At 40.0% G+C, this 22,038-nt stretch overlaps 3 protein-coding genes across 4 annotated transcripts; all 3 read left to right on the top strand.

Moving 5' to 3' along the window:
• Positions 1 to 94: 94 nt before the first annotated feature.
• rab30 (RAB30, member RAS oncogene family) lies at positions 95 to 4,824 on the top strand. 2 transcript variants are annotated; one of them, XM_040037480.1, is made up of 5 exons: positions 95 to 241; positions 2,282 to 2,375; positions 2,465 to 2,548; positions 2,637 to 2,820; positions 3,099 to 4,824. In XM_040037480.1, exons 2-5 carry the CDS (start codon positions 2,283 to 2,285, stop codon positions 3,347 to 3,349), a joined length of 612 nt encoding a protein of 203 aa, XP_039893414.1. In that variant the 5' UTR covers positions 95 to 241; position 2,282; the 3' UTR covers positions 3,350 to 4,824. The 2 variants fall into 2 exon arrangements, with proteins under 2 accessions (XP_039893414.1, XP_039893415.1); XM_040037481.1 differs by having other exon boundaries at positions 100 to 241; positions 2,277 to 2,375.
• Positions 4,825 to 5,943: 1,119 nt separating this feature from the next.
• LOC120737034 (prolylcarboxypeptidase (angiotensinase C)) lies at positions 5,944 to 15,991 on the top strand. The gene is made up of 9 exons (XM_040037476.1): positions 5,944 to 6,461; positions 9,409 to 9,549; positions 9,631 to 9,732; positions 9,995 to 10,176; positions 10,596 to 10,753; positions 12,661 to 12,833; positions 14,638 to 14,805; positions 14,921 to 15,108; positions 15,478 to 15,991. The coding sequence occupies exons 1-9, from the start codon at positions 6,288 to 6,290 to the stop codon at positions 15,698 to 15,700; spliced, it is 1,509 nt and encodes a 502-aa protein (XP_039893410.1). The 5' UTR covers positions 5,944 to 6,287; the 3' UTR covers positions 15,701 to 15,991.
• Positions 15,992 to 19,190: 3,199 nt separating this feature from the next.
• LOC120737035 (protein FAM181B) lies at positions 19,191 to 21,526 on the top strand. The gene has a single exon (XM_040037477.1). The coding sequence runs from the start codon at positions 19,859 to 19,861 to the stop codon at positions 20,819 to 20,821; it is 963 nt and encodes a 320-aa protein (XP_039893411.1). The 5' UTR covers positions 19,191 to 19,858; the 3' UTR covers positions 20,822 to 21,526.
• The last annotated feature ends 512 nt before the right edge of the window (positions 21,527 to 22,038 follow it).

Genomic DNA, 22,038 nt, shown 5'->3' with positions numbered 1-22,038 from the left:
AAGACACACTCCATCAAGTACTTTTCTGAATGCAGCGAGTACATGTAACGCGTTACTTTGCATGTGAACTGGTGACATCATTGAGGGCAGCCCCCCTCCCTCATCGTCTCTCTATCAGACGGGCTGCTGCTGCTGAGCTCCTGAGGATACACAGCCCTGCCCAGCAGCGGCTTTGCCCATTTGAAGAGGTGACCTATGCATGCCAAGTAGTTCTAAGTCCGGGGATATCCCCGTGTTTTTGGTAAGTATGAATTATCTCTTGACTCGGTGCGGAGGGCAGACTTTGATTTTTTTTTTCCTTGCTGCATCTGCAGATAAAATGGCCAGAATCACACGCTGTAGCCGCTAGTTGCTACTGTTGCTAGCTTCGACCGAATGGCTTTCAGCTCAGATTAAAAATGAAGGATAATTAGCCAGAAGTGTAAAGCTACTTCAGATTACGAAATGTGCGGGATGCTGCAGTTTTTTTCCTTGCCTTTCAGGACATAAGATGTTGGTGAAGATGTGATTGCGACACGGAAAGAAGTGTTTCAAATCACTACAAGAAAGGGTTAAATTATTCCTTCAAAATCTTCTTCTCTGTACCAGCATTGTCAACCAGAGATTCATATCTTCCTGCGAGCAACAGTTTGTTTCCTTAAAATGTTGTTTTTACAGCGATATGTTCGGTTTCTCCGCACGTAAAGGCCCGGTTCTCCATTCTAGCGTAGGGGCACACATAGAAACGCACTGCAGAATTTAAACTTGTGCTATATTATCATTGTTTACATACATTTCAGATCACGCCCTGTTGTGTGGGCATCGATCAAAGTAACTCTTGCATCTTTGCGTTTTGTGCTTTGTGCAGGTTGTATTGTTTGAATCTCCATGTCTCCATGCAAGTGATGCACGGCCCCAAAAAACGGGAGCTAAAAAGAAAATAAAAGATATCAAATATCTAAAATGAGATCTTGTGGAGGAGTGAAACAGAAATGTTTGCTGTTTTCTTAAGTGCACTGTCTGAAACACATGTGTCATATGCTTACCAAAAATGCCAGTTTTCCTACAGTGATCTAAACTATTCCATTGAAATGAGACTGGACAAACTAAGCTTATATTTAATTGAGAAAGACACATTTTACGCTTTCCAGTGTAACATTTCACAGCTATTTTAATGAATAAGTACTATGGCCAGTTGGTATAAGGAAACATCTAAGAGAAGCTTTCAATTGGGAAATTCTTAAAAACAATTAAAGTTGCAGATAACTTTAAAATGCTATCATCTGCAGCATAGTGGAAAAGTAAGATTCAGATAATCTGGAGGGGCAAGGTTAGCATTGAATGATGGTAATATGGTTCCATGCATGGGCTCAGGAAAACTTTCATTTACTGAGGCAAAGTGGAAAGCTGTTCTTTGGTCAGGCAAATCAAATTTTAAATTATCTTTTGAAGTCATAAGTCCCGTGACTTTTGGCCTAAACTGGACGAGGATCAGCCAGAATCCCGGGATTCTCAATAATACTTAGAGGCTTTGGTCCAGTATTTGCCATAACACTTTTTTTTTCTTTGGTCAGGGAATATGTTTCTTACTTCAGCAAGAAAATAACAAGCCACATTCTACACGTATAACACCATAGCTTTATAAAAGAGTCTGGGTGCTTAACTGGCCTGCATGTGGCCTGTGCATGAGATCTAAAAATATGTGCAACATTAATGAAATGAAAAGCATCTAACTCTTGAGCAGCTGAAATCGAAAATATAGCTCAATAGGAAAATATTTTGCTTTAAAAAGCTGCAGCAGGTATGCTCCTAAGTTCTCAGCTGCTTGCAGAATCTTGTTAAAGAGAGAGATGATCCTGCCACTGCCCTGTTTAACATTTGTGTATTTACAGAAAAGCTATAAAGCTTCTTAGTTGTGTCATTTGATAGGTAGGCCCAGTTGTTTTCTGTGGAAATGGGATTATAGTTAGTGAAAAGGAAATGTCTCTTTGTGATACGTTTTTTTTTATTCAGTGCAATTAGTGTCGGGTATAATTGTGCTAATGAGCACAATGTGAATTCAGATCACACACTGAAGGGCACAGCTTACTCACCCAAGCTTATTCAGCTCAAATTTTACTTGTTGTCTGAGCCCTGATGGTTACACAACAGTTTTTAGTGTCATCAGCATCTTTGGTGTGTGTGTCTCATGACTTTATGTCTGTGGCTTGGAGCACATGGGGGAAAAATGTTAGCAATTTTACAGTTATAGCGTTAGCGCTTCACCTCTGTCTTTTCTCCTTGTCTTTATTTTCTAGTTTAGTATGAGCATGGAAGATTATGACTACCTGTTCAAAATAGTTCTGATAGGAAATGCTGGAGTTGGGAAGACATGTCTCGTCCGGCGCTTTACTCAGGTTCGTATGCTGTCTGTGTGTCTGAGTCTGTAGCTATTGAATTACACAGTACAGAAGTGTTAAATTATAAGTTTTGCTTGTAATTGTAGGGCCTTTTCCCACCTGGACAAGGGGCTACTATTGGAGTAGATTTCATGATTAAGACTGTGGAAATCAAAGGGGAGAAGGTCAAGGTGCGCCAATGTTACATTTTTGTTTGCATTTATGTTTTGTAGCAGTTTGGACAGTTGCCTATATTCTTGACAATATTATGTTTTCCAGCTACAAATATGGGACACAGCTGGACAGGAGAGATTTCGCTCCATTACTCAGAGTTATTACCGTAGTGCCAACGCCCTCATTCTTACGTATGACATTACCTGTGAGGACTCCTTCAGGTGCCTTCCAGAGTGGCTGAGGGAGATCGAGCAGTATGCCAACAACCAAGTGGTGACTATATTAGTCGGTAAGAACTTTGTTTTGTACTTGAATAACTCATGCTTATCTTTGTCATCAGCATTGTTTGGTAAGATTTATTTATTTTTATTCTTGTCATTTTGAGAACGCACAGTCTTCTCAAATGCATCCCACACATGCTCGCATGCACATATCCCTCCCCATTCTCATCTGTCTCATTAAACACCCACTACTGTTTAGTCAGACTGCAACAAGCCAGACTTGTGGTTTGTTTTTTAGTTTTGTTTCCCCTGTTGTTGACAAATGGACATTGTATGTTTATTTTAGGTAATAAAATAGATCTGGCAGAGAAGAGAGAGGTCCTCAGGCAGAGGGCTGAAGACTTTGCCGAGGCTCAGAGCATGCTGTACCTGGAGACGTCAGCCAAAGAGTCTGACAACGTTGAGAAACTTTTTCTCGACCTGGCCTGCGAGCTCATTCGAGAGGCGAAGCAGAACAAGCTGGATAACAGTGACACTGCCCCGATGCCTGGAGAGGGTAAAACCATCAGTTACTTGAGCTGCTGCAACATCAATTAGAGAAAGCTCAGCCATGGGGCCGTTTTAACAGAGTAGCCATTGACTGTAGAGGTTAGATGACTGATCCCCAATGCCTCCGTCCCACTAAGATGGCATAAAGCCACATCTTAGTCTGGTCATTTCTAGTCCCATGCCTTTTTTAAGCTGTACAATGGAATTTATTACCTTAGTTTGGCCTTCCAGGACCGAGCATTTTAAGATGCTGCCATTATGGAGAACGTTTTTCCTCAGTGCAACAGGATGTAAAGTGTTTCCCTGATACAGCCGAGAATCTGAGTAAAGTTCAGTTTTATGATCCTCATGGTGAAATGGCAGGATTGTTGTTTTGGTTTTTTTTTCCTTTTGGGATTTTAGAATCCATTTTCATCAAATCAGTTTTCACCAGCAGTATTAAAATGAGCGAAAAGCTTTGCCAGGTATTTTGTTACAGATCCCACATAGTTTACAAAAGAATAATGAATCATTGGAGGTGATAGGTTAATGGTAACAATGTGTTTACATACAGTACATCTCATCGATTAACAGGTTTGATTAAATTGTAAACAAAAACGTTGCAAAAATGACCCTAAAATCTGTTGCACAATCGTTTATTGTCCACTGCAGTTTCTTCTGCTCTGAGATTTGTGTACAATTTGTGTAACTTTCATAATTTTACTTCTGAATCATTGTTTGCACCTGTCGTTACATACTGTGAAATATTAGTTCCCAATAAATGATTTTACCTGCTGCTAAAATGTGTTTGTCAAATAAAATAAACTGAAAAACACGTATAAATGCTACAGTATTCTGTGACGCCATTATTATTATTATTATTATTATTTTAGTATACTTGCAGTGCTTGTGATTAGTCCGTTTATTTAGTATGACGCAATTGGAAAGGCCATCATCAGCAGACTTTGTCAGTCGTTTATTTAAATTAGTTTTGTTTTTTTTTTTTTTTTCTTTTGGTCATGTTTTTCTTACCCATAGGCGTAAATATTTCTGCCTCTGTTGTTGCTGCCTAGCCATGAAATTATTTGAAGGGTTATGTTAATGTAGTTTTGTATTACGTGTTGTATTTCATATGCTTTTATTGTAAAATTTTCTCAATTGTTCAGCATGGTTAACCATTTTTTTTGTAGTGTTTAAATTTATCTTTCCTATATTTGCCATAACTGTAAAGTACTGTATTGCACAATGCCATATACTGCACACTTATTTTTATTATAACATGTTGTCTTTTGTTGTACAGTAGTACAATTTAGCACTTTGCCTTTATAATTTTGTATTTTTCCATAATCCCTTTGTAAAACTAGCGAGCATTTTGTTTTGCCTTTAACAGCAGTTGCTTATAACTAATCCCTTGCATCTTCCTGTGAAGTCTCTATGGGAAATACAAAGGAAACACCATTGGGATGTTGTGCTTCTTTTCCTTTATGTGTACAAAATGATCCCTGGAATATTCTGTATAACATTAAACCTCTAAATACTCTTAAGATGTGTTTTTATGTTGTTTTTCATGAACATTTTATTTTGAAAATTTCACCGGAAGGTTGGTGGACCAGTGCAGGGAGAAACCGACAGCTAGCTAAAACAACAGGTTGTAGTAGTTACTGCAACGTTTCTGTCTAGTAGGCAATTACTTTCCAGTACGTGTGGTGCAGTCTTCATGTGAATATATGTATTTAAATTTTCGTTAGAGCGTGAGACATTTTGATTAGTCAAGCACACGCTTTGTGACGTGTTTCCGATCATTTCACTACTTAAAGAGTAATACACCCCAACGAAAAGAATTGACAGAAAAGTTGATTCTGTTCATCTGGACATATCGTTTTCAGTAGGAGAATGTTTTGTTACTCATTCAAGTAACTTCTCTATCTCAGGTTAATATAGTTTTCTCCAACCTTATTGTCTTTGATCAATGGTCATGACAATTTGCATATTAAACTAACCTGAGCCCATTTGTTTTCAGTGGTGCTAGTTTTAGTGATTATGCAAACGTACTGTTTATAAGGTTGGAGAAGCTGAGACTGAAGAAGTCACTTAATTGAATAATGAAATGTTTCTACGTCCAGATGCACAGAATCAACTTTTAGGGATTTTCTTACCTGGATGATTGAGCGTGCATCAAGACGTTGAAGAATTTAAATGTATCTTTCATTACTAGTGCTGAAATTCTTAGTTTTAACTTTCGACCGGAAGTTCAACTTAAGGTCGGGACATTATGACGAAGCACGGCCGGAAGTAGCCATCAATGTAGCGTAACTTTGAGGACGTAACGAGTACTTTGCCACTATTACAGTAATTAATATTTCTTCAGAAATTGGAATAACTATAGTTAGTCAAGCGCATAATTTTGTGACGTATTTCCGGCAATTTCACACGGTACTTAAGCGTGCCTAGTGCTGAATCATCATCATGTTTGACTTAATTAACCGCATTATGTTTGGCAGGTATCTGAAACGCTCTCTTAAGAGAGAAAATATACGTAGTATTATTACTAGAATGTTTCTAGTGTAAATTCCGTATACTGAAAACTATACTAAACTATACTATACGTATACTAAAACCATCAGCCGCTGAGTGACCAACTAGAACTCAAACTCCCACCAGCCATTGCGAACTGTCTACAGTAGGAACCATCTGCTGTCTGCTCCATAAACACAAGACATCGAGCTGACTGCAGCTAAATCAAACTTATTAAAAACATTTTTTAGACTTTGAACCTGATGTTTCCCGCCCATCTCCGGACAGCCTCAAGTCTGATGCTAAATTTAGGACACGAGCTGCACAGCAACACCTCTCTGGATCTGCTGACAGGGTAGTCTCACTTCCTTTCTTTATCGGGACAAGTCTTCCTCAATTATCCCACTGCAGGCACAGACACACAGCTCATGGAACCCCGTTAATCATGCGCTGAAGACCAGTTTGTTGTGCGCTGAGTGTGACAGTTACAGCAATGAGGACTGGAGAGAAGGTTTTGGACAGAGCCGCAGCTACCTGCATCCTAACGTTGTGTTTTGTCTGTTTACACGTGACCGCTCTCAAAACGCAACTTTTTACCAGGCTGGGTGGGCTGCCTTACTCCACTGAGCCTCCAGTCAGCTATAAAACATTTTACTTTGATCAGAAGGTGAGTTTAAATTGATCAAAATGTACCTTTTGTCTTATTTTATACCTATTTGTCCAATTTTACACTGTTGTGTTCCTCTTTCACTTCTTTATCTTTCACTTCCCCATGAAATACACAAATTGTGCCTTATTGGGAGTGGATTTAATGGTGCAAAAGAGAAATGATCCCACTGCTTTGTAGATAAAGCAAAGTTTTCTAAAAACAAACAAACAAACAACCTCATCAAATGATGCTTACTCTCATTGACCACCTTTTTATGCCACTACAGTACGTTACTTGATTGTTTAGTGTGCAAATAATCGTACCACTTGCTCTTTCTAAAATCCCCACTGCACTTAATTCTATAAGGTCCATGTGTTGTGTTTGCAGACAATAGGTGTTTTCATCTGGCTTCCTGTAGTGAAGGGAAAACCAAATCACAATTGGCTCTGTTCCTGCCAGCAGATCTGTAACTATCCTTCCTGGCTCCCTGCCTAAAGAGGTCTCTAGGGCTCAGTGAATGTGAAACATTTTACCTCAGGGGGGGTTGAAAGATCTTCACTCAGCGTTTACATGTTCCCACTATTTACTTTATAGAGATTAAGGTTACATTTAGCAGGTATGCAGTGCTACACAACAATCATCAGGTTGCTTGTCTCATTCTCCTGCCCTTGTAGTCAGGCTATGGAAGCTAAACCTCTGAATAGTATTGGACAATTTGGTGCTCTGATTAGTCAGAATCATTATGACTTGTTCGCTATTGACCATAAAACAAATACTTTGATACACTGATTATTAGATGCTACACAAACTTAATACAAATTATAATTGTTTCATATGTGCTTACCCTTATTTAATGAGGTTATATTTACAATAGCATGACAGTTAGTTAAACCCATTCCAAAACCCATATAAGAAAGTTACAATACTGATAAAAGTTTTGAGTGTTATGGCAATTTTTAAATACGTAAGAAAAAATGGCCATGGCTAGGCTCTCAGATGTGACTGTTTGCTTTATAATATAGTAAATTAAATCCTCTTTTTATGAATTGTTAAAAACATAGGAAAGTAGTGATGTCACTTTATTCTTTAGGGAATTGTTACAGTGAACATTAGTCTGGGTATTTTTAATATTTAATAAAACAATGAACCAACCAGTTAGTCAAGAACATGATCTACATGTAGACTAAGAAGAAAATTTGTAGATGTATTAATAAGTAGTAGGTACACACTGTAAATAATGTGTCTGTGCTAAAGAGTGTTTGGGTTAGAGGACAATGCTCCACACCTGGTCCCACCCACAGCATCCTGTGTAATCAGCCGAGCTGACAAGAAGATAAGGGCCATTTCCTCCTTTCTGACACCCACTGTCCCGTCTGATGTGGGTTATTTAGCCAAGCAACAAGAGATTGTATGCTTCTTCTGGACAAATAGGAGAAGTGAAATCCGTTTAATGTAAACCACTTTTTAGTACTAGCAGCTAGTCTCTTTTAGCACAAAAGAAACAACAAGAAACAAGCCATGCTGATTTTTATTCCCTTTTCTTTGAAACTTGATGTGAAGAGAGCACCAGCATTCATCATCAGGAAATCCTCTTGACTGCAGTCTGCCGTTAGACAATGAATGGAAATGTCCTTTAGCATCCTTTTAATGAACCTTAGCGGAGCTTGTTCTTAAGTTGTTTCCCTCATGTCTCCATTTGCCGGACAACAGATGCAGCCTCCTGTCTTGTGAAGTTGTTAACATAGCGATCTCATAGATGTGCGGCACATGGTTTGAATTTTAATTCAAAAAAACAAGTTGCTGCTTGGTCGCACCACATGGTGGCACTACTTACCAGGGTGGGGTTCTCTTATGAAACCAGTCTCATAGGCTTTGTGATGTGCATACTGAGTGGGTGCAATTGATACAGTACTCACCGGGGGTTCTTTTGGTCTTAATATATACAGCCACTTTAGTTTTGCCATTTAGAGAGCAGTTCTTTATGGGGGTTTTTTCTGCATTACATGAGATTGACATGTAACTTTATAAAAGAAAAGCAGGAATAAATGAAAACTCACAAGGTAACTCAAATGCTTTTACCAAAAAAGTCTAACATTACACTTCAGTTGCACAATACTACTGACTACTACCTTCCTGCCAAGCTGCTGAACTTTTCCTTTAAACTAACTGTCTCATGATCCCCTCACACTTAAAGCACTGCCAAGTGTGAAGGAGTCGTGGGTTGAATGAACACATTGTGGCCCCAGAATCTTTTTGCTGTCATTGGCTCATAAAATTGCTGCCTCCTTTGTATCCAACGAGGAGGGAACAGAGCGAGAACGAGGGGAAAAACAAAACCGAAACATTTTGTATGTAAGAATGGGGGGCTGTTTAAAGGGTTGGACGACTCAGTAGCCTCATGGGGCCGTCTTCTCTGTGAAGTTGTTGGTTTCTTTCTGCCTTTGTTTAATAAAGAATACAGGAAATATGGTTGAAAGGAGAAGATATCCCAGAATCCCTGAGGTTTTATGAAAGGATATTTCAGAGCTCATCTTAAGTGGAACTAATGCAGCATCGCTTAAAGTGGCTCCAGCATTTTTAAATACAAATTGGGGCTAATTACCCCAGAATCCAACCTCAGAGCTGTCATTTCCAAACATCATAGCTGGCACACAGCCAGGTATCCAGTGATTACACCTACCCCAAAGCAGGCTCTGCTCACTGGACTGCATCCCCATCATTTTAGTCTGATGACAAGTGTGACCAATCCCCCAAAGGTTTTCTTTTGCCAGTTTGTGGATCAAATTACCAATTTAAAACCACTTTGAATGCTAATCACTATTTTCATATTTTCCTAGTTTCCGTCTATACCTCATGGTGCTCTTTTCAAGATGCTTCTCGCACAGTTGCCAAGTACAGATGCTTGTGATTATCTTATTTGTGATTTGTGATTATTTTATTTGCTTTCTTTTTAAAATTGTCACAGATTGACCATTTTGGATTCCTTGAGGATGGCACCTTCAAACAGAGATACCTTCTGTCTGACAAATACTGGCAGCAGCCTGGAGGACCTATTTTGTTCTATACTGGAAATGAAGGCGACATAACCTGGTTCTGCAACAACACTGTAAATATCCAGGTGTTCTCTAGTGTATTTGCGTTGCGCATAATCCTCAGTCTAATTCAGCACCTGTTGTTTTCTCTTTAGGGCTTCATGTGGGAAATTGCGGAGGAGTTAGGTGCCATGCTGGTTTTTGCAGAACATCGTTACTATGGAGAGTCCCTGCCATTTGGACAAGACTCTTACAGTGTAAGCGAATCTGCAGAGTCACGTGTGCACTAAGTCTAATTAAAATCTGATTAAATATGTAAGGTTGCATAATTTTTCTCCTTTCAGGGCTCTAAGCCAATAATTTCAATACAGCATTAACAAGAATTGAAGTAGATAATTCTGCAGTCACAAACACATTTTTTTTCCAAAAACTGGGGTATGAGCTGAAACAAATTCTCATATCCAGTGCTGGCACTTCATTTTGAACATTACTTCAGTTGTTATTTGTTTGCATTTGCAGGACAGCAAACATCTCAACTACCTGACCTCAGAGCAAGCCCTAGCAGATTTTGCAGTACTAATTCAGAACCTTAAGGGTACTCTACCTGGTGCTCAGCACAGCCCCGTCATCGCTGTTGGAGGATCCTATGGAGGAATGCTCTCTGCCTGGTTCAGGATGAAATACCCCCATGTAGTTGTTGGGTAAGATGTTATTTCTGTTATTAGGAAACATTAAATAAAAATTTGATTCAGTACCCAATACATCATATGAATGTTAACTGTGGCGTTGTTTCAACCTATCAGAGGAAGGTAAAGGGAGAATTCTTTAGACAGAGTGCATGTTCAATGGGTTTTGCCTTCATCTCCCAAATGTCTAACACCAGATGTTTATTTGAGCTAGCATGATTAATCTGTGCAGTCTGCTGTGTGTAAGACATTAGGCAGCAGAGCCTGACTTATCATTCTTTTGACTTCTTTACCTTTTTGTAATTGCCATTTTTCCCCAGCAAACATATTCACAAATACAGTGAAGACTGAATATTAAGGATGAGTGTGAATATGCAGTTTGGGTCATTTGGAAGAAGGAAAAAAAAAAGATTTTGCTTCCTCTTCTATTTCAGAGCGCTGGCATCCTCTGCACCAATATGGCAGTTCCCTGGTATGGTGCCATGTGGAGACTTTTACAAAACAGTAACACAAGACTTTTCCAAAAGTGGCATTAACTGCGATGCAAACATCAGAAAGTCGTGGAAGGCTGTAAATAATGTTTCTTCCTCAGGTAAGTTGCTGTCAGAAATATCCAAACATCCATTTTCTTCAACCCAGTTAAGGGTCGTGGGTGTGCTAGAGCCTTTTCCAGCTGTCATAGGGTCAGAGGTTTGGCTACACCCTGGACATGTCACGACTCTGTCGCAGGGCTGTCACAGAGAGAGATGGCTATTTGCACACCTACTCACACCTACAATCAATTTAGAATCACCAGTTAACCCCATGCATGTTTCTGGACTGGGGGAGAAAGCTGGAATATCTAGAAAGAACCCAGGCACCACACAAGAAGACCTAGCCTGGATTTGAACCAAAACCTTCTTGCTGTGACAGTGTTAACCGCAACCCCACAATGTCAACACTGAAACCCTGTTCCTGCACTTATCCAGCCATATATGATTTAATATATTAAATTGGTATGTTACATTTTTTGATGAATGGATTTTAGTGGTCAGATAGTTTATTGAAGAGACTTTCCAAAGGAGAGAAGATTCAGAGTCATGATATTTTACATGAAGGTTAATAAGCAGGCACTGGTTCTCATCTACTATTCTTTTGTGGAAGGGGCTTCTAACTTCCTGCATGCTTGGTATGGTTCACTGTTGTTAGATTTTGTTGTTAGTATTTCTAGCTCAAGGCTAAATCATTTATGATAGTGGAAGCATGAAAGTGTTCAGATAGCCTGTTATTTGTCATTTTCATCTGAAATGGATTTTGGAGGAAATATTCTGAATAAATGGTTTTTTTGTTCAGTGATTCAGAAACAGCAGACAGATGGATGATGGTTGGTCTATTGTGTGAATTTTGGCTGCCGTTTTTTTTTTTTTTTTTTTTTTTTCTTATATCAGTCCCCAAGCAAATGTCTCACTGACTGAAAACACTTTGAGTTCCACCGAAAATGATTTTTTAAGTGGTTACGTTTACCTCACAGCTATGAATGCAGTGCTGTGAAAAAGTATGTACCCCCTTCCTGATTTCGCTCTCTCTGGGTTAGGTTTAATATTTGCCCCCTAAATCTAATAACTGGTTGTGTCACCATTGGCAGCAAGAACTACAATCACACCTTTGTGATAACTTACAATCACTGTGGAGGAATTTTGGTCCACTCTTCTGTGAAGAATTGTTTTAATTCAGCAACACTGGAGGATTTTTAAAGTCACGCCAAAGCATCTCAATTGGATTTTGACTGGCCCTTCAGAGGTGGACTCACTGGTGTAATTTGGACTATTGTCCTGCTGCATAACCTGAGTGTGCTTGAGCTTCAGGGCGTGAACCAATGGCTGCACATTCTCCTTTAGGATTTTCTGGTAGAAAGCGAAATTCATAGTTCACCTGGCAGGACTTGGTGAGGCTAGTGAAATTGAACAGCGTGCCAGAAAATGTAATTAATGACAGTTATTTTGTGATTTTACATAAGGCCTGGTAGGTTTATAGCTTCATAGCTGTTCATAGCTTTTTATTCCCTTAAGAAATTAAATCATCACTTAAAAATTAAATGTATTATTTACTAAGGTTATCTTTGTCTAGTATTTGTTTGATGACCTGAAACATTTATTGTAACAAATACACGAAGACCTAAGAAATCAGGAAGGGGATGTGGCAGCACCACAGACCACGCCCCACCACAGGGGGCAAATACTTCTTCACAGTATGGTATGATAATGAGGCTTTTTGTGCCTATTTTAAATAATATTTGACTACACGAGTCTCCAATCTGTCAAGTAAACCAAGATTTGACTTTAAACTGATGGATATTTTCTTAGATATTTTGTCCCATTTTAGTATACGCCAGTGTCGTTAATGCAGTAGTGAAATGAACAGTATCATTCACATTAGAAGAGTTATTGAGCTAACGCCGTAATTGTCTGTGAAGGTTCTCAGTCAGAGTTATTGAGATTTTTTTTTCTCTGTTTACTCAAGCGTCCGGTCTTCAGTGGCTGTCAGAAGAATTCAGTTTGTGTGCCCCTCTTAAAAACAAAAATGATGTCCTCACCTTCAAGAGTTGGCTTCAAGAGACCTGGGTGAATCTGGCAATGGTGGACTACCCGTATGAAGCTAATTTCCTCCAGCCGCTGCCTCGCTGGCCCATCCAGGTAAAAGCACCCTCCTGTAAAACACTCTGAGATCCAAATTAGTATTCTAGTTATCACTATTTAAATTTGTCGCAAAATTAAATAAAGGCTTTGGTTAAGCTCTATATTATCTATCCCTTTATATGACAAATGTTTTTTACTTTATTGCACCTTTGAATTGTGTTTGTCTTTGGTTAAGCGCCTAATTTAGCCCAACAGCCTGCCCTTAATTGAAATGAATGTGCGATTCAGCCGATTGTGATACAAGTGTTTGTTGTGGTCTTCCAGGCTTTTGTTTACAACAGCTGTCAAGTAACTTCATTAATATTCATAAGGATCTTGTTTCTTTTAGATTTAAAGTATTCTTTAGATGAGCAGCTACAAGTAAGCCGCTATTCTTTTCTTCTGTCGCACCAATAGTGCTTTCATTTGCACACTCCGTCAGATCTCTGAGGTGTTCCTGTTAGGACGCTCACATGGCACTACAGAAAGAGGTCATTTGCCCAGTGCAGCTCGTGAGGCCATTGAACAAAAGTTCACTGGTCCCCTTTAAATGGGGTTGTAAAAAATACTTAACAAGACTCTTGATGGGGAAGAATAATTGCTTTAACAGTAAGAAAAATGCATCGTGTTTATTTATTTATTTATTTAATCTCGCGGTGTTGTTGACATGACAAAAAATGCCATTTGTTTTAATGTAAAAGAGCTTGCGACATTACAGCGGCTGTTTTCCCGAGGCTGATTGACTTGAGTGAAGTGTATTCTACCAGTCACCTTGGCACGTCACGTGTATAAACCAAGCTCCACTGCTGACCCCCGACTCTGTGTTTGCGGCGGTTCATACCCTTGGGAGTGGTCCGCGCATACTTTAACTCCTTCTCTTGTGGGGCATTTTTGGTTATTTACCATTTGGCCAATGAATAGATTGTGAAGCATCATTGTAGGTGAAATAAACACTAAATGGCCATTTGGAGTTGTTTTGGCTCTTTGCCTTTAATGTATGCGACCCCTATGGGTGGTTTAAGCGGTTTAGGCAGTGGGTGCAAAGAGGAGCTTTTTTAATGACAAAGCTAATGTGATTATCTGAGTGAGTGTGAGAACGGGGTATTGAGGGCTTAGAGGAGGGAAATCTGTTGGCAGAGATGAATGTATAAGCCTAATCCTATCTGAAAAGTAAGGAGAAGATGCTTTAGAGCTATTGCGGTGTTTTTTTTTTTTTTTCACAATATAAATCTTTGGTTGGACATGTCTGTGGCCCTCCTCATCCATCGACCACCAACTCCTCCCCAGCCTGCAGACAAAGGCCTTAGTAACAGACTCCACACTAGTGCAGCTCCCCTCCAACCTCCAACCAAGAAAGCCCACTTTCTCTGCTGCACAAAGAGTCCAGAACAACAGCCAACTCTACTGCTGCAACCATAACAACACAAAGTGCGATCAGACAAGAGCTAAAGCTAAAATATTGATCATTCACGCTATTAATTCTGAAAGCCAACCTATGGTCACACCAAAAATAGTTTAGGACAGCAAAACCTTTACATTTTAAGTTCTTGAGATCATTGGCTTTAAGTAAATGGATTTTTTCCCCACTAGTGCCAAGATTAGAACAATAAATTCAAGTTCATTCTGGGGAATTTCATATGCAAATCAGGCGCCACCACTTTTTATGTGGAAAAACACTTTATGGGCTACAAGAAAGCAATCTTTAGTCCTGTAAACAACTTGGATGTGCTGATGGGTTTTTTTTTGGGGTGTTTTTTAAGAAGCTTTTATGGTGTAATGTAATTAATTGTGTTCTTGTTTGGCTTTTTTAACATGTTTTAAGGTGGTGTGCAAGTACCTCAGCTTCGATTCTACTGTGTCTGACTACCAGCTGCTGCAAGGTGTCGCCCAAGCAGCAAAGGTTTACTATAACTACACCGGAAGCTCTCCCTGTCTAAACACATCACAGACAGCAACCAGCAGCCTTGGCTACCTCGGCTGGTTTTACCAGGTGCATAAAACAGCGCATGGTTCAGTCATGTCATGCTGAATAAATCGGTGCACAGAGGTGTGAGTGGGCAGCTTTTCCTGTCACAATGAATATGTATTCAATCCCTTGTCCCCAGGCCTGCACGGAGATGGTGATGCCCATGTGCACAGATGGCGTGCAGGACATGTTTGAACCAGAGGAGTGGAACTTCCAGGCCTTCTCTGATGAGTGCAAAGCCATGTTTGGTATCAGGCCACGGGCTGACTGGGCAGGCACTGTCTACGGGGGGAAAGAGATCTCCTCTCACAGCAACATCATCTTCAGGTAAATATTGCTTTTAAAATACCAGATTTAGGGATTTCTTGAGATTTCGGGATTTGTCTAGGGATGCAAAAGTAAGTTAAGTGCAGATTCTGACTGCCTTGTATTGCAGGTAAGTCCACATGTGGGTAGCCACGCAGGGAAGACACATGTTAAACCTAAATGGCTCTGAAAAAATATATATATATGTCAGTCTTTAATCCCAGCACTGACAGATAAGACTGCCACTGGTTCAGTCACTTCAAAGTATTCTTGTGCATTCACAGAATTATCAGATATTAGAGTACAAAGACACTTTAATGTGTCCATACCAGAAAATTCCTGGCTTAACTATTGCTAGCTATCAGCATTGTTTCTGCTTTCACATTTCAGTAATGGAGGACTCGATCCATGGTCATCTGGTGGAGTGACTTCCAACATCTCACATTCTCTGGTTTCCATTATGATTCCCGATGGAGCCCACCACTTAGACCTCCGCTACAGCAATGACCTTGATCCACCTTCGGTCCGTGCTGCCCGGGCGTTAGAGGTGAAGTATTTTCAGGAGTGGATCAAGAAGGCTAAAAAGGCACATAGAGCTGCACCAACCGGCTAGTCTCCAAAAGCAGCACAGTTCTACCCAGCGAGGATATTCATGATGTCCAAGATTTAGCTTTAAATTGTGCGACACGTTTTTGATTGTTTTGTGGGGTATTTTCTCGGTGCTTTATCTATCACGATGCCAAAGTTTGTTTTTTCTCTGACCAATTTAGAAACACTCCGCTTCTTTGGGTCAAACATTAAAATCTGAAGGGCTTGATGACAAAATGTACTGATGTTGCTGCAAAAACAATTGACCTGTTTGTCATGTACAAACTGTTGAAAATAAAGCTGCAGGGTAAATACATTTTGGTTCTTTATTTCTGCAATCGCATTATCATCATAATCATCAAAAAGCTGCATCATTCTCATTTTGTTTCTCATGTAAAGTTTTCTAAAAATACCCATAAATGTCTCTCTACCTCCAAACTCACATGTTCCTCTTTTGGAATTTATTGCAAGTTTATTGCAAATTTAGAGTTTCTGGGGTTTTTTTTTTTTTGTCATGCTTGTCAGTTAGCCGAGGTTATTATTCAGGCATCTCTTAAAGTTATTGTAATATGCAGATTAAAAAGTCTCAGAGGAAAATTTTGGCACCAAATACAAAGGCAATGCATTTTTGAAGGCTTTCACTGCACTTGGTGTAATATGAAGCTTAATCTGTTTGCTGTTCACAGGAGGACACTGCCTTCCATGCATTTTATCATTTTCTCAATACGCTTGAATTCCCAAATAACACTGCTTCTAATGAAACCGATTAAAAAGCTCCAGGTTTACTGTCGTCTAAGCCTTCATATTATGTTTTGAGCACTTACAGATGTGCTGTTGCCGAGCACACCCTTTGTCATATTTTAGATAGACTGGGGACTTTAACTTTCATTTCCAGCTCTCAAGAACAATTGCACATGCTTGAGATTTAATAAAAACCCAATCGGAGGAGGCCAATAAAGTGAGTGGTGGGAGATTATTGCAGTTTTGCCTGCTGACCTTACCCCTGCAGACCAACCTGTGGGATTCCCCTCGACACGCATTAATTCACTGGCTGCCATTAAAGCACTAAATTGTGGCACCAAGGCAGCCTGTAGACTCTGGTTTGTCCCCCCTGCAAGTAATATTATTAATACAATTCCTGTGGTGCCAGAGTAGTTGAGAAAGGTTGATGGAAGGTTAAGAGTGAGGCGGTGAGTAGTTGCAGGAATCAGTTGGGATCCCAAGAAGCTTTCTGTAGTTCTGTGAACTGGCTTTTTACTTTCTTCTTTTTTTAAATGTCAAGATAAAAGACTCAAATGTCATGAAAGAACTAAGACTAAACTCCACCGCCGCTAATGAAAACATGTCATCCTGCTTTGTAATTTTCTTTGAACTACTCTCTCCAATACTTTTTTTTAAACCTCTTCTTTTAAAGCAAAAGCCCCTGACATGACATGACATGACCTTGTGATGCAGATGGGAAACATGTCCTGGACTGGTATGTGGGTTGATTTTCAACCAGGAGACACAAAGCCTGACTTTTCAGTGTTTTGTCACAGGCTTGACTGAATTTCAGACGCCTCGGTAGAAAGAAACATGGCTAAACATGGGGGAGGATGGGGTCTCGGCCACTAAATGCTCTCCTTAAACCTTTCTCAGGACTTTGAGGGGTCATTAATTTTGCCAGCATTTTCTACGTCTCTGACACTGGCCATCAATCAGAGCTGTTTTAAGTATTCAGTCAACCCCAAATTCTGACTATGTCCCTGCTCAGACAGGGACCACACACCAGTAGGAAGAGATTAAGCCTGTGCATGTCACATCACGTTGTAGTGAGCACCTCACTCCCTTGGGGTTGGGTGCTGCTGAATAAGTAAATTCCCAGAAGCCCAAAGGGTGTGGTGGTAATGTTTAACAATATCTCAGCAATACCGAGCAACTTGCGTGTTTTAGGAAATTTATCTTCCTCCCGTATTAAAGTTCAGTGGTTTAATAATTTGTCTCTAAATCTTGGTATATTAAAGGACACACACACACACACACACACACACACGTATAACTTTTTGAGCTGCTCTGCTCCAGCCCCATCCCCTCTCACCCTCTCAGCCTTTATTCAACAATAGAAACTTGTTTCCGGGATCTGTGCGTCAGGCTCTGTCATGTGAATGACCCACCAGCACAAAAGCCAAGACCCCCCGACTTGGAAAAAAAGGGGGATATAGCTGCCATGACTGTGATGATGTCACTTTGCCAAAACTGTGCCGTTAGCAAAGAGAGGAGACAAAATCGGTTTGGGCAGGCATTAAAAGCCCCTGCACTGAATGCATGTTATGCCCTGATAAGGCTGCAGCTGTTTCCCCCCTGTTTTTAAGATAAATGTAAACTTTTTTGGACATTTATTTTGAAACATTTATGGAAACTGATGAAATTGCTCATGCACTTCACAAGTTCTTGTTTTTTTTCCACATAGTTGGCAGTTGTATAACAAGTAAGATAGTCTTTGTTTTGTATCCACCTGCTGTTCTAATATTTTTTTCTTCTTGATTTGTGTTGTGTGGCTACAGATAATTAGTGCTATCAGTATCACTGGCCCTTTTCTCCCTGGAATTACCATAAGAAAGAATTTGCCACCACTTTAGATTTTTTCATGTCTCAAAAACCCTAATGAGTCACCGCTTCACCTCAAATGGATCTTCTGAAAGAGGAAGGATCTTCACTTGTTACCTTTTCAGTTATGCGCCTCAGCATCACTTCAAATAATTAATGAAGCTTTAAAGTGATTCAAGGATGTGCCAGATAGAAACTGCTGCATTGCCTTGTAAACCGAAATACTGAAAAATATAAGCAGGGTGAAAAAGTGGCTGCCAATTTGATCACTCCAAAAAAAAAAAAAATTCCACTTAAATTCTGATAAGTGCTGGCAACTTAACAATCTGGCTCTTGGACACATCCTCCATTGTATTCACTGCTGGCCAAGAAACTTCCTGTAAATACGTTATTGTTTACAACAGAAGTTTCATACCCAGGATTTCTTAAGGTCAACATTTCTTCTGGCACACTAAGCCTGAACTGCACTTTATTCCCCTTTAATTTAACAGCTCCGGCAGCTTTTCTAGTTAAATCGACTGTTCATTATTGAGACCCATTTTACGAAGGGGCTGTGAGGTGCAATTTAATGAATCTCTGGCACAAAGCTCCCTTTCAGTGCTGCGCGAAGAATAGAGGCTATTTAGACCCTGTAGGGCTTTATGTCAAAGGCAGCCCATAATAGTTGTCAGGCCAGGGCAGAAATTCCCACTGGCCTGGGAATGCACTAGAAATCAACTTTTGCCATGAGCAGATTAAGACACAAGCAAGCAGTTGGGAAGATTCTCCCATATAGTGGCATCTGTTTAGACGCTTAGATTTTCCCACAGACAAAACCCCCCCAAAACTTTCCCTGTACTGTAATGTTGTGATGTGCTAGCTGTTTGTCCCTGTGCCTAAATGAAAATTAAGATTATAAATACATTTTTATTTGGGTATCCACACAGGAAACAAAAATATTAGTATATTTTTCCTTTTTTATTCTAGTGTTTGGAGAAAGACGAGAGGAACGTGTGAACAATGGTGTCGGCTAGTTGAGGATTTGAAAGTTATTTACATTTTTTCTTTTTTGGGGGGGGTTTAAGCGTAGTTTGTTTGATAGTCATGAACGTAACAAAGGAGGATATGGTTGTTTAAGTCTAACAGAGATCATTTTGTATTACATTTCTGCCTCCGTACTCTATCCACCATGTTTTTTTCCCCTTCTCACTGTAACAGTAATATCCTCGAGTTTCATGAAAGCTTTTTTGGTTCAGAGAACACACAAACAGTTAAACTAGAGGGGGAGAGTTCTGACAGAGGTTATTGTCCTCGGCTCAGCAGGGAATTTCAGACAAATCCCTCTTAGATGCAGGTGGTCGGGCACAAGCAAAGAGTTAAGTCCAGCGGTCCCATTGCCCCTCCTCTTTGATGTTCTGACATCATTTGTCCAGCCCCCCGAAAGATCTCCTTACTTTCCTCAGAGCGCGTCACTTCTACTCTGGAATGTTTACAGGAACTTCATGAGCAGCATCAGGACCAAGTTTTTATCAGAGGAAAAAGGGCATGCTGTGAAGAAATTTTGGGTTCAAGGATCACAGTGGATGCCACAGGTGTAGCTGCTGGGCTCAACAGAGTAATGGCTGTTCAGACTGCAATCATGAACCCTCAGTTCATGAATTTCTGCTTCCCTGGCTCTGTGATGGAGTATGATGTGGAAAAAAGTCTTGATGGAAGTCTCCTGGGCGAGACAGAAAATGATGAGGACTACAAAGAGACGACGAGGGATTTGTTGAGTTTCATAGACTCAGCCTCCAGCAATATCAAGCTAGCTCTGGACAAGCCAGTGAAATCTAAAAGGAAAGTCAACCACCGGAAGTATCTGCAAAAGCAGATCAAAAGGTGCACTGGCATTATAACACCAGGAAATGCTGCAGAGGCCCCAGTAAAAAGACAGGGTTCTCCACTGACTCAGCCAAGCACTTTGCAGAGCAAAACTCTACCTAAGCGTGATGGTGTTCAGGCCAACTTGCAGAGCAAAAGCTTGGCAGCTCTCTTCAGCCCTGTGAAGGATATAAGGGGTGAAAAACCCAAGAAACCACCGCTGAGGCATCGCAACCTGCCCCCTTCTTTCTTTACCGAGCCTGCTAATTGCTCCAAAGTCAGTTCAACATCTGGAATGACGCTGAAGGACTTGGAGCGAGGCAATCCAGAGGCTACAGAGTTCTTTGAGCTCTTGGGGCCCGATTACTGCAACATGGTCAGCGATCAGGATATTTATCAAGGCATGCCTCTCCGGGTGCAGCCAGAGTTGGGAGGGCCAGATCCAGCTTCCTACGATACTCATCATTTAGTTGGTGGCCTCCTCTACTCGGAACCCTGGACTAGCTGCTCAGGACCCTCTAAAAAAGTAGGGGAGAGTATGCGTACAGGCCCAGCCCAGCCTCCTGTCTACTGTCAGTCTGAGGGTGCTACGGGGCCCATAGAAGACAATGCGCTGTGCACTTTAGCCTTTCCAAACTTCTTCGCAGACTGCCCCATACCTCAGGTCACCTACGATTTAACTGGTGGTTATAACAGGGCTAATTATTCATCTCTATGAGAGGCTGACAATTCTTTTGGCTTATAATATGCAGATAATTATGTTTAACAGTAGTTTATCATATCAGGTTTGTTGTGAAAGCAGTGTTGCAACTGGAAAACACGTAGTATCATCCCTACTCAACAAAGTGTGTCATGCAATTACTTCCGGAAAAAAAAGTAACTGGATGCCAAGTGCTTCTTTCACTCATAGTTTTTCCACTTGTGATAAAAAGCTTCACACATGTATATGATTGCGTCTCTCTCAGGCGATTTATATTGCAATCGATGAAAATGCATTTGATTCTGGCTATGCTGTTGCTTTAGTTAAGTTGTCCACTTGAGAATGTGCAAATCAGACTACAGATTATAACATTTATATATTTTACAAAAATAATCACACAAGCAGCACAAATACTTGTTGGTTTAGTCCACAAAGCATCTCTTTTTGTTTTTTTTTTTATATATCATAGGACTGTTTGACAAAACAAATGGAGCACTTTTCCTGCTAGTAACATTTCTGTGCAGCAACATAAAAGGGACTACTAATTTTAATTTTAATTTTCAAACAGTAATGTCTGATGCCATGTTTGCTTGATGAAGTTTTATAGCTCTGAAGTTATTTTCAGCTGGAAGAATTTCACTTGTGCCCTTTTGTCTGTGGAAAAGCCTTTAATGTATCTAGCTATTGTAATAAGAGGAAATAAAGCTGGCCTTTATTACTGTGTCTGGTTGTGTTCATTGTGGAAGGCGAGGTTTAATTATCATGAAGAAATGAGGATACAAAGCAGAAAACGTCCATGACTGAAGATGTATGTTTGTAAAATATAACAGAGTTAATCTGTATAAAAATACACACACTTTGCTGCATGGTGCATTTTTACAATTCTTCTGGGGCAGACGCTTGGAAAAACTATGTGCTACATTTTGTTGACAGAAAATAATAAAACCTATGAAAAGCTTCACTTTACCTTTGTGATTTTGAAGTTAACACAATTACTAAACATGTAACATTGATTACTTTGCACTACCACTGCACTGGAACATTAGGTGGAAAAATATCTAAATATTGTCATTTTGCCCATATGTTTAGTTCAAGTTGACTGGCTATTTAATCTTGAAACCCTTTAAAGCATAACCTTTGCACAGGAGGTCTCTGGAGATTTGAATGCCAGAATCCTCTTAATGGTATACAGCGTTACCCCCCTCTGCTGGCTGCTAAAGGTTCATTCATTTGCA

Source organism: Simochromis diagramma, unplaced genomic scaffold (assembly GCF_900408965.1).
Source record: "Simochromis diagramma unplaced genomic scaffold, fSimDia1.1 OVJJ01000463.1, whole genome shotgun sequence".
In the NCBI taxonomy this organism is placed as follows: Eukaryota; Metazoa; Chordata; class Actinopteri; order Cichliformes; family Cichlidae; genus Simochromis; species Simochromis diagramma.
The sequence above is the reverse complement of the archived record's forward strand: the minus strand, read 5'-3'. Positions and strand labels throughout refer to the sequence as shown.

What these genes read in the sequence shown, in the direction of transcription:
- rab30 (XM_040037481.1), top strand. Translation starts at nt 200, where the DNA reads ATGCCAAGTAGTTCTAAGTCCGGGGATATCCCCGTGTTTTTG. An exon ending in TCGTCCGGCGCTTTACTCAG is followed by an intron (nt 2,376 to 2,464) that starts GTTCGTATGCTG and finishes TTGTAATTGTAG; the next exon opens with GGCCTTTTCCCACCTGGACA. An exon ending in AGTGGTGACTATATTAGTCG is followed by an intron (nt 2,821 to 3,098) that starts GTAAGAACTTTG and finishes TGTTTATTTTAG; the next exon opens with GTAATAAAATAGATCTGGCA.
- LOC120737034 (XM_040037476.1), top strand. Translation starts at nt 6,288, where the DNA reads ATGAGGACTGGAGAGAAGGTTTTGGACAGAGCCGCAGCTACCTGCATC. An exon ending in CATTTTACTTTGATCAGAAG is followed by an intron (nt 6,462 to 9,408) that starts GTGAGTTTAAAT and finishes AAATTGTCACAG; the next exon opens with ATTGACCATTTTGGATTCCT. An exon ending in CACAGCAACATCATCTTCAG is followed by an intron (nt 15,109 to 15,477) that starts GTAAATATTGCT and finishes TTCACATTTCAG; the next exon opens with TAATGGAGGACTCGATCCAT.
- LOC120737035 (XM_040037477.1), top strand. Translation starts at nt 19,859, where the DNA reads ATGGCTGTTCAGACTGCAATCATGAACCCTCAGTTCATGAATTTCTGC.